Here is a 12,375-nt window from a genome sequence, read left to right as displayed (position 1 = left end):
CATAGAAATCAGCGGTGAACATTTTCCTATCTTGGATGGAAGCAAAATAAATTTAATAATAATAATACTCTTTATACTTACAACCATTTAAATTATTATCTAGTGTTCTGCAGCCATTCCAGTTCTATTTTTTCTCATGTAAAATCATGTTATTAAATTTTTAAGGCCATGAGGAGACCCAAAGCAGTCACAGAGATCTAATCTGTGAGGCCAGACATCATTTTGGGTCATCGACTATCAAAGTGCTCCTAAAACATCTCAGAGCCAACAGATGCTATCACTGTAGAGGACAAGGTTCAGGCTTTTCCATCCCTGCTTCTGACTAAAATGGCTCAGATGGTAATCTAAACAAAAGCACGCAGGCCAAAAAGGATACAATAGTAAATTCCTAAATCCACACTCTAAATACTCTATCCCACTTTACACTAATTGTTTCCAATTTACATTGGCACTGTAATCCGCTGTACAAATACTGAAACCTCCACTTATACTCTTTGCTTTTTTTCAAAAGTGCCACAGCACCACAGATTGCTGAGTGAACTGTAATGATTCATCGCCTTGCAGCTGTTTTACACAACCACCAGCAGGGGGCGCCAGGCACCTACTAAACAGCTGGAATCAAGGTGTTGAGGTACTAACACCTGGTGGCAGTGTTTGGAATTTTTTCAGTCTCATATTTTTCTTTTAATAAAAAATAATGGAATCAAATGTGAATCAGATTTTATTTATGAAGGATTTTTGTCTGTCAATATAAACAAATAAAGGATGACAAATGAAGAGGTAAAAAAAAATCATGTAACACAGATTCCTAGATCCTTATCCTAGTTTTATAATTAAGAACCCTCTGCAAAAAAAGAAAAACTTGTCTGAATTAACTTTAAATATCATCTTGTTAAAATCATATTTTTTTCAAACAATTGTTTTAATTGTATATTAATTATAACAATAAGTGTTGATTATGGCAAACAAATTTACATAAAGTCAACTTCAAGCCAAATTTAAAGTACAATTATGCTACAGATGTAATAAAAGAATCATGATTAATTGATTATTTTTATAATCATCAACTAATTCAGAAATTGATTAGACAGATTTTATTTTGTATACACAAGTGTGAAAATACATTTTGCTAAGAACAGCTCTGTAGACAATTTCATTGTTTTAAAGTGTATTCTTGAATAACAGTAAAAAAATATATATATTGGTTACATAAATTAAACATTAACTGGAGCATAGATACTCTAAAATACACCTTTAGCTGACAGAGAAACCAACTTATAGCAGTAGTTCTATTAAAATTGAAAAAATAATATAAAAATTTTGCATTTAAGATAAAAACATTTTTCTTCTGTCAATATGTTCTATCCAGAACACCTCTAATGGAAAAAAATTAGTTTCATCTTGTTACATTTTGTAAAAAAAAAATTTCTTTAAGAAACCTTTGGCTATCCGATTATTAATCGAAAAAATTCGACAGGTTAATCGATTAGCAAAAATAATCATTAGTTGCAGCCCTAAATTAAAGTTAAAGTTAGGGCTGCAACAAGTTTGCTATCAGCTGTGCTGCTGCCATCAACACCTTTGTTTATAGATGTTGGAGATCTGCCTGTTTTTCCAGTGTAGTCCTGTTTCTCTGACTGTGACTGGCTGGATGTGCTCTCTTCCACCTCTGACATGGGAGCTGGCTCAGAGCTCGTCTGCCTGGCTGTGTATTTCCTGGACGGGGCCGCCTTTTAAAGCTGCTTTTTGTATCTCTGCTTCTGTTTCCTTTAACCCCAGTCGGCCTCAGCAGATGGCCGATCACACAGAGTCTGGTTCTGCTGGAGGTTTCTTCCTGTTTCTTCCTGCATGCTTAGTGTGAGAAATTGCATCCCAGTCAATGAGTTGATGCAATCAACTGGTTTTCTTTAGATAGAAAACTTTGAATCAATTTGACTGTATGATCTGGTGAACTGTAAAATGCCTTGAGATGACGTGTTGTGAATTGGCGCTATAGAAATAAACTGAATTGAATTGCATTGGGGAAAAAATGGCAAAACCAAAACATAATACGTTTTCCAGTGGTCAAAATATGTCTGCTTTAACATCAATATGACATCAAACACTGATATCAAATTCTCATCATAATCAGCTTGACATCAATCCTTTTACATAAACTTAAAGTATATCAAATAATGATGTCATTATGATGTTCTTTAAATGGATGCTTCTTTGAAATGTCACTCAAATAATTATATTGATGTTGTTTTTATGTCAAACCTTTGCAGTAAAATAATTTATTTTGTTGTTAAAGACTACTTTTAGGTATCTAAAGACTACTTTAGTGGTATTTATTTTTAAAAGCAGGCAGACAGAGACAGAGAAGAGGTAGACATGCATGAAAGGGCAGACCTGGACTCAAACTTGTGACCACTGGGTCAAGGACTAAAACCCGTGTTCATGGTTGCATGCTTAACCCCTGCTCCACCGCCTCACCTTCAGATAAAATAACTCAAAAGTATGCACAGATGGAAAGAGCCTGCTTCTAATGCAAACTAAATTCTCTTCTCTTAGATGAACCTGTGGTCTCACAGGATCTTTATCACATTAAAAACTGTTTGTCCTGCGATATTAATATTACCTAAATGAAACCAGTTCTCTCTGAAATACAAACAAGACATTGAATGAGATCCTTTTCTCTACAGTGTTTCATAAATATTACCTTTAGAATAGCAACTGTAGAAAGTATTTTGTCTCTAAGTTACTGTGCTCTATATTTGCTATATTGCTTCTATAGTCCTCCGACAGCTTGCCCTCTGAAATATCAAATATGCAAGTATAACAAAACATTTTTATTCTGATCTGCACATACGTATATTGATTTAAATTACTTTATTTGAAGAGACTCATATTCACAGGCTTTGGTCCTTGATGAGGAAGACACAGCTTTGAGTCCCAGTCAGGTGACTTTTTCTGTGTGTCTTCATGCATTATCATTTGAGTCTAATGACCAAGAAGCTTGACACTGAAAAAAATGTCAAAATGACTAAATTCAGTTTTCTATGCAGCAGGTTTTATAGGTATGCTTCAAACTGTGAATTGTACCGACAGAGAAAAGGCTTAACCTTAACCTTTGGCTGTGTTCTTTTTAGTTTAAATTTTTATCAAAGGTTAAAACGTTTACAAACTGTGATATATAAAACTAGTTACATATGTTTAAGTTTCTCTATCTGAGGCTGATTAACAATCATGACTTAAGATGTAAATTATAAAACTGCATCAATCAGCTGTGGTTTATCTGCAGACAGGGTCATGTGGAGGATATAAATTTATATTGTCATTGGACAGGATACAACAACTATCGGCAGCCGTTTTTAAGCAGCAATCGTGACATTTTGATAAAGTATTTTGCTTAATAAACAATCCATATCAATGTTAGTTTTAAAATATGCAGAAAGTGTTTTCTATATATCAAGCTCTTTGTCATTATAAAGTATAAAATACAGAAGCGTAAAACTTAATACTGATACAAAAGAAATAAAAAATACCAGAATACCCTGGCCGCAGTTTTTGAAGGCAAAGTTCTACTTTTAATAAAAGGCAGAAAATATAACACATTTCAGCCTTGGGTTATATTTGTAATCTCAAGTATATACACAAAAAGATAGATAGAGGGCATTTCAGCACCCGTTTAGAAAATAAACGTCTTTTTTTATTCCCCTCCCTGAATAGCACAGCTGTAAATAACACTTCAAACAGTTGTGAGGAATCTTTATGGAAGACTTTGGCTCCAGTTGCGCATTTTTAGCCTTTTTATGTCGACATTGATTTATCTTAGTATATATATGAATGTGTGTTTTAATCTGACTGTAAATCCCCTGAAACGTTTCCATTAAAGGACAACATTGCTTCTTTGATGTTGGGATATTAAAACCAGTTGACTCTCTGTAGTGAGTTTCGTTGTTCCAACTCACATTGTAGCTTTGATAATTCATATGATCTGTCTTTCTGTTACAATGATCTAGTAAAAAGCGGATCATTCTTAAGTGTGACCATGGATCTGTTCAATACATAAAACATTTTTGCAGGAGCTCCATATTCTGTCGGGATCAGCTGGACCCAATCTTCATTAGGGAAAGACGTCTTGATGGAGCCGCCTGTAGGAAGCTAGCTATTAAATAAATGTGGGTGCCTGAAGGTTGACAGCACTGTTGTGTGTCAGGTCAGGTTGTGTGGGGGTTTTAAGAGGACCCTAACGCAGAGACGGAAGCTGAGGTGGTTTCTTGCAGATTTAATCAATAAAAGGAAGCCCCATTACAAAAATTAGGAAATACAGAAAACCAAAAACCAGAAGACGTCAGGGAAAACACACACGAGGATCAAGGAAATGACAAAAAACCAGCAAACAGTAATCAAAGAGGAGGAGTATATATGCCAAACCTAACAAAGTCTGGGGTAATCAACAGGTGGGGTAATCAAGCAGGTGTGGACAGAAGTAACTAGAAGGGAGCTAGGGAAAAGAAAAATGACACAAGAGGGCAACAGGGGGTTAACAAGAAAAACATAAGAACTCAAATACAACCAGAAAACAACACAAAATGGATATGAAACCAATGAAAAAAAAAAAAAAACTTAAATACAAGCAAAAAGTGCAGAACCATCACAGTATGAAGCTGTGCCTCCACTTAGAGAGAAAAAAAACAGCTCAGTTTATATTAATTTGGAGTTCATTGAGTATCTTTAAAAATCTTTTATATTATGATGTTTTTGACAGCCATACAGCATAGAGGTAGAAAATTATTTCACGGCTCCTGATGGTGATTACCAATAGTAGCAGGTACAGATTTAATAGTTTAGGGCCTAAAATTGAGCCTTTACTGTATTTCCTGATATTTGGATATACATTTTATGTGTTCCCCTAATTGGTTTACATAATTCGTGTTGTATCTTTTTAATATATTAAACAAGTTAGACGAACATCATTCGGGAAAAGTCCAAATAGGGTTGGGGAACATTTTATTTACTTTTATTTCTTTTTTTCTTTTTATCTTTTCATACCAAAAAATAACACATGACATTTATTGCTTTCAAAATCTAGCTTTGTTTTCAATCACGAGGAGTGCCTTTAATTTGAAGGGCTGCAAAATTCAAGCTGTGAAACATAAAATAATCATGTTTCACAAACAAATGATGAAAATACAGCAAACTAAATGCATGCAGTGAGTAGTATCACACAGAGAGCTAGTTTGTCAGTTATCAGGCACATCTAAGAACAAAAAGTGATGACTTTACGTCACTCTTAGCTATGGAAGCCTTAGGAATAGATTGGTTTAAAACAGGTCTTTAATTTCCACTAATTAAATCTTCACTAACAAAAAAACTTGATTAGTCACCATAGGTTCAACGTTAAGACAGTTTAATACCAGTTCTTTCTTATAGTATTAATATATCTAAGCAAATTTAATCTCAAGGCACTTAACACAGAAAGAGAGTCGAGGTCGTATAATCTAATGTGGTATAAATTGGTTTCATATCAAACCAATGAATTCCAACAGAGTTCAGTTTAAATCTGTTTGTTATAAGGTTACATACGTCTATTTTAAATCAAATTAAAACAAAACAGTGAATTTAAATAGATGGCTTCATCTCAATTGTGAAAAGTTTTATTATTTAAAGGAGAGTTGAGTGAGGAGTCCAACTCTACTGTATCTGACTTCCAGTGATCACTCAGAAAAAACCTTTTCGTTTCTCGGTTCATGTTGTTATAAACAAAATAAACGTATGTGAGTGAGAGGCCTTTCTCCTTTCGTTTTATTCAGGGTCTCGCTACAGAAAGCCAAACATGGAGGGTTTTTAAGGCTGGCTGTATTTTAATCTGAAAAACTCACACGAATATAAAAGACAATTAGAAGAAATTTAATGATAAAATAAAATTTTCTTTGGCGCTCAGACCTCGGCAGGAAACATAGCACTGAATTTTGATAGATATGCATGAACAGGAGCAAAGAAAAGGGCGGTTTTCCCCTCCAGGCCTGAAACTGGTGGTGGAGTGGAGATAGATGAAGTTGGTCAGTCTGTAGACTGCTGGTTAGCGAGACGGGGACATCCAGTGGACTGTGTAAGCTGATACTAGAGCTTCACTCAGGGACCTGGAAGATGGAAATCCAGTTGGATAACACAGGTAGAGAGAACCTGTCCATTATGAGCAAGCATGGAGTGACAGTGGAGAGGAAAAACTCCCCGTTGGGAAGAAACCTCTGGCAGAACCAGGCTCAACATGGCGGTCTTCTGCCGGACTGATTGAAATGACATGCAGGACATAGTAAGAGACCTGGAGTAATGAACTCTGATGAAGTTTTAGCTACGATGGTGGAGGAGGAGCTGGAGGTGGGTTGAAACGCTGTCATCTGAATGAAGTCACATCGCAGCTACTGTTGGCAGCTACCACACAGACAAGTTATAGATCAGAGGCCTTTTAAGATGAGCTTTGGATGCCGACTGACTTTCAGGGAGGTGTGGTTCAAAGCTGATTGGCTGTGTCATAGAGCAATCAGTTTCTTCAGTTGAACTTCCGCCTGGGCTCCATTTCCTGGACTCAAGGCACAATCCCTTGTATCAAAGACAGGGTTTAGTCTGCTCCCTGATGAAGATAATTTTGTTCAACCTCTGTTGAAATCTAAACACAAATATTGGAGAATCCTAACACCTTTCACAGCGGTCAGTTTAATGGCCCTAGGAAACAGAATAGAGTTCTTGAGCATGGAGGAAAAAGGGACCCACATAGGAGGGGATCTCAATCAAAGCCTTGAATCCATAATGTGTGAGTTTTCCTGAGGGAGAGCAACTCGTTGGAGGGCGGACAGGTTGGTGGAGTTGGACCCTGAGGCGTATGAGAGTGGACTGCCACGTAGATTTCCGACGGTACTTGAACGGATCATGTGGAACATTTCCCCAGCTCAGTGTGAACACAAAATATCCTTCCTGGGGGAGAAGGCCAAAACTTCCAGACAGCGGGAAGGCTTCCTGCAAAGACAAAAACACGGTTAGACTTAGAGAAACGAAGCACAGGTTAGACTCAGCTAATCATAACATATCTAAATTTATATTTTGAAATTAATGATCTCATACTAATCTATTTTGTATTAATGTACATTAAAGTGTTATTATTTTGCATAGATAATAAATGTTTTTTTAGTTTAAAGGTATTTTAAACACTTTGTTTCTGCTGTGGTAGTTTTAAAGTACTTTATACATAAAGTTGGTACAATAGGTTCTTTTCTATAATAATGGAAGAGGGACGTAAAATCTCTTAAAAATATTTTGTAAATGATTCTGTTATTTTTGCCTAAATTAAACGAATTGAAAACTAAGAAGTCGGGCAGACATTGGAAGATGAAACTTGCAATTATTTAAATTTAGCAAAGAAATAATAGTATTTGAATGCAACAGCTTTACCAGAAGTTTGAACTATATAAGCCTGTAATCTGAACATGTTTGCAGTTGGCAAACAGATGCAGTCACGCTGTGCACAGGGGATTATTATGTTTATGATACCTAAATATGTTACGATGAATAGGATGCACTGATGGTGCTCCCTCTGGTTGTGATGCAAAACAAAAAAACAGAGATATACATGTAAACACCATGATTAAACCTCTGGGTCATTAGTCCACTGTATCTTTCTATCCCCAGGACAGTCAGTTAAACTGTAATGCTCAGGGACTCTGTTTTCCTAGCAGGTGTAACTCTGAATAAAGTGCTGAGAAGCAGCTGACATCTGATACATGAAAAGGAAAAACAAACACTGTAAAGATCAAATATATACACTAGATAAGAATTAAAGAACAAAGGACAATTGGATTTGACTAAAATCATATTTTATTTAAATAAATAATAGATATGTGTCTCCAGCAAGCTTGCAAAGTATTTTATTAATGATCTCTTATCTGCATAGAGGAGGATCTCTGCATGGCTCCCAGCTACAATTTTAAAGTGGCTCTACTAAAACATGATCAAACAACTTGTTTTATCAATAAAAAAAAAAATCTCACAGTTTAAAAGCAATTAGATGATATCATCATACATTGAATGTGAAAAAAATATTACTGACAATTTATTAAACAGTTAGTTTGAACAACAGAAATACAAAAAAGAAGAAAAAACAATCAGCCTCATCTAATTTTCATCATTCTTTTATTCCACGGGGCTAAAACCTCATATTATCTCATTTGAAGTTGACTAAAAATAAAAAAACAAAACAAATAAAGGTTTGTAAGGCCACACAAATTAAAACTCAGCTGTTTTGTACTTACTGAAGTTCTAATAAGATAAAAATTAAATCAATAAATTTGCCTATCTTATGAATTATTTTAGTTCTTTGTAAAACTTATCAGAGTTAATCCTAACTTTGTCAAATAAAAATCCACACTTCATTGGATTCGATTAGGGATGTTGTTCCTGTTATTTTTATTTTCTGAAAATCTCCCCAATGCTTGACCTGATCCTTAATGGTCTGAATTTAATTCAAGTTGGCAACAGTTGCCTAAAGTTATGTTAGTACAAAAAGACAGTAACTGCAGGTTTTATGTGAAAGATTAGCACAAAGTAATGAGTAGTTGCCAAATGGAGGAAAAGGCAAAGGTTTTCCATGCGATGTTTTATCTAAAAAAGTGTGAAGCCTGCCCCCCTTTACTCTGTTACCCCAAATAAGAATCTATTTCAACCAGCTGACCTTTGAACTCCACCTGTTCAATCACCTAACTCAATCTCAAACCTCTTTTTCACTGCTTCAGAAAAGCCTGAGGCCAAGCCCAGGGGGAGCTTTAATTTACCTGGTCATGGTTAGCAGTAAGTTAACAAACCACTGGACCAACAAATCAGGGAAGAGGTGAGTTTACATTTGCAGCTTTTTATACCATTCATTTTTAACAAAAAAGTGATTTTATGATGCTTTATAGCCAGAAAGTGGACCTCAAAATGTTCTTTCTCCAGTCAGTCCATCGAGTTCACACTGCACTGGAATGTGCGTCAGGATTTTATGAAGTATCAGAGCAGAGGAAGGAATAAGAGTGGAAAAGAGTAAAGTGGGGTGTACTTTCTACCATCTGCTGGACTGAAGGTGTAGTGCAGTTTTCCAATAATGTCATTGCTAAATGTTATTGAATTTTCTGAATTATAAAATGACAAAACAAAATAAAATAACAGAATATAACAGAAATAACTAAATAAAATAAAATAACAGAAAAAAACATATCCCAAGTATTTCAGTGGAAAAATGTATTCAATATAAATCTAATCTAGGTGTTCAGTGAAGGGTGTGTTGGAGAACATCCATCCATTATCTGACACGCTTGTCCTGAGTGGGGGTCGCGAGGGGTGCTGGTGCCTATCTCCAGCAGTCAATGGGCGAGAGGCGGGGTACACCCTGGACAGGTCGCCAGTCCATTGTAGGGCAGTGTTGTAGAACATTAGGAAATAAATCCAATTCATTTCAGTTAATATAAATAAATAAACGGAAATTCACGCCACACTTTACAGAGACAATTCAACTTGCAAGCATGTATGTAGCGACAGTGGAGAGGAAAATTCCATTTTAACAGGAAGAAATCTCCAGCAGAACCAGGCTTAGTGTGAGCGGCCATCTGCCGAGGCCGACTGGGGTTCAAGGAGACAGAAGCAAACATAGAAAAAGCAGCACAGATACAAAAGGCAACTGGCAACCAGCTCCACAGGCTGGTTGCAAGCCAGGCAGACGAGCTCCCAGCCAGCTCCCATGTCAGAGGATGAAGAGAGCACATCCAGCCAGTCACAGTCAGAGAAACAGGACTACACTGAAAAACAGGCCAAGCTCCAACATCTATAAAAAAAGATGTTGATGGCAGCAGCACAGCTGATATTTCTTCTACAGGATGGAGTCACAGGAACAGACCAGATGAAGCTACTATGAGAAAAAGCAGAGAGCAGAACTTTAGAGATTGAATTAACAAATACTGCACAGTGGGAGAATAGAGATAGAATAAAGCAAAATGATGAAAGGGGTCCCTATGTCCTCCAGCAGTCTAAGCCTATAGCAGTATAACTATAGAGATAGCTCAGAATAACCTGAGCTCATCTTACTATAAGCTTTATCAAAAAGGAAAGTTTTAAGCCTAGTCTTAAAAGTAGACAGGGTGTCTGCCTCACGGACTAAAACTGGTAGTTGGTTCCACAGGAGAGGAGCCTGATAACTAAAAGATCTGCCTCCCATTCTACTTTTAGAAATTCTAGGAACCACTAGTAAACCTGCAGATTGAGAGCGAAGTGCTCTGTTAGGAACATAAGGAACAATCATATCTCTGATATAAGATAGAGCTTGCCCATTTAAGGCTTTATATGTGAGAAGGAGGATTTTAAATTCTATTCTGGATATAACAGGAAGCCAATGAAGAGAATCCAGGATAGGAGAGATATGATCTCGCTTTTTAATATTCATCAGAGCTCTAAAGCTTTTTGATTCAGCTGAAGGCTTTTAACTAGAGTTTGTGGACTTCCTGATAGTAAATAAACAGCGTAATAAAGAGTAAAGAACAAATACAGAACAGAAAACATGCCGGGGACATTTAGAGCAGAGTTAGGCTAGAAAATAATACCCTAACCTCGGTTCCAAACTATGGACGTCCATTTAGACTGACCAAATGTGGAGGAGTGAATTCATATGTTAACAAGAACCCCATTTATAATGCACTCTAAAACATCTGTCCTGGACAAAGGAGCGACAATTAAAAATAGCATTAAGAAAAGAATGCCACAAAATGTTTGACTATATTGAAATATATGAATTGTTTTCTCATATCATCCAAATTAGCACAAGGTATTCATGCAGTTAGGTTTATTTTTTTCATGCAAACAGTCAGTTTTCTATGAAAAGAAGTTGCATCGATTCCATGATTGCAGCAATTTCTCAGCAACAGCTTGTGGAACCGTCACATTCCAACAAAAGCAATGGACCAATCTGGATACCCCATATTTTTGGTTCAAGTCAAACACAAATAAAGTATTTATAGAAAATAAAAAGAACACGTCTTTATCCTGGCATTAAGCAAATCATTCTGGTAATGCAAGATGAAAAGTTTTAGTCTGACTTGATGTTAGTTGGTAAAAAAATTATATATATTTTTTTATATATAAATTGATGTTATAAACTTACTTTAAATCTATATGTGCATTAAAGAGTTTAACAGCTGCAATTAGACATTTTATTAAAGATCTTTGAACTTATGCTCTGGAGATTAACTAAAGTGTGATTGGTGACGCTGTAGGTTAAAGGGGACAGACTGAGTGTTTATGGATAGGGAGTGGTTTGCTGCATCCCTCACAGCTTATCGTCTTAACACCTTGCATCAGACGCTCATGGAAAAAGCCGGATCAGAGATTGAAAGACAGATTTGCTCAGAGGGATTTTTGGGAGACAGGTGAACGATGATCAATGCAACCATGTTAGGTTCATTCACTTTGCTGGGACTGAGGGACACTACAGCAAAGTACCGCCTGATGATCTTTGCTCTCACCCTGCTGTGTTACATTCTGATCATACTGGTGAATGTGGCTCTTATTCTTACCATCATATTAGAGAAAAAACTTCATCAACCCATGTACGTCTTCCTGTGTAATCTGTGTTTTAACAGTCTTTACGGGACGGCAGCTTTTCACCCTAAATTCCTATTTGACCTGCTGTCCAATAGTCATGTCATATCTTACGCTGGTTGCCTGCTGCAGGTCTTTTTCATCTACTCTTATGCAACAACAGACTTTTCCATCCTTGCTGTGATGTGTTACGATCGATATTTGGCCCTTTGCCGTCCTCTGGAGTATCATTCTATCATGACTAAACAAAGAGTTGCTTTGTTGGTGTGTTTCTCCAGATTGGTGCCAATGATCTGTCAGGCTATTGTGATGATCATGACCTCCAAACTGACATTATGTGGTTTCCAGATTAATAAACTATACTGTGAGAACTGGTCCATCCTTAAACTTTCGTGTGAATCAATAACATTGAATAATATTGTTGGATATATTGTCATACTTCTGTACACTGGCCATGCTCTATCTATTCTGTGTTCCTATGTGCAGTTAGTGAAGTTTTCTTTAAAGTATCCAGAACGCAGGAGGAAGTTCCTGCAGACGTGCACGCCGCATCTAATGTGCCTGATTAACGTCACCGCTGCGCTTCTGTTCGACGTCATGTACGCTCGATATGGATCCGATTCTGTGCCGCAGAGCTTAAGGAACTTCATGGCAATCCAGTTTCTGATTATCCCCCCAATGCTGAACCCGATTATATATGGTCTGAATTTAAGTCAAGTTCGCAACAGTTGCTTGAAGTTATGTAGGTACAAAAGACAGATGCAGGAGTTCTGA

At 36.6% G+C, this 12,375-nt stretch overlaps 1 protein-coding gene across 1 annotated transcript; it reads left to right on the top strand.

The window, feature by feature from the left end:
* The first annotated feature begins 11,396 nt into the window (after window positions 1-11,396).
* On the top strand, window positions 11,397-12,375 carry LOC119777426 (putative gustatory receptor clone PTE03). The gene has a single exon (XM_038276294.1). The coding sequence runs from the start codon at window positions 11,437-11,439 to the stop codon at window positions 12,373-12,375; it is 939 nt and encodes a 312-aa protein (XP_038132222.1). The 5' UTR covers window positions 11,397-11,436.

This window comes from Cyprinodon tularosa, unplaced genomic scaffold (assembly GCF_016077235.1).
Source record: "Cyprinodon tularosa strain WSP-4 unplaced genomic scaffold, ASM1607723v1 ctg124, whole genome shotgun sequence".
NCBI classification, from domain to species: Eukaryota; Metazoa; Chordata; class Actinopteri; order Cyprinodontiformes; family Cyprinodontidae; genus Cyprinodon; species Cyprinodon tularosa.
Note: the sequence above shows the minus strand (reverse complement) of the source record. Positions and strands in the feature narration are given on the sequence as shown.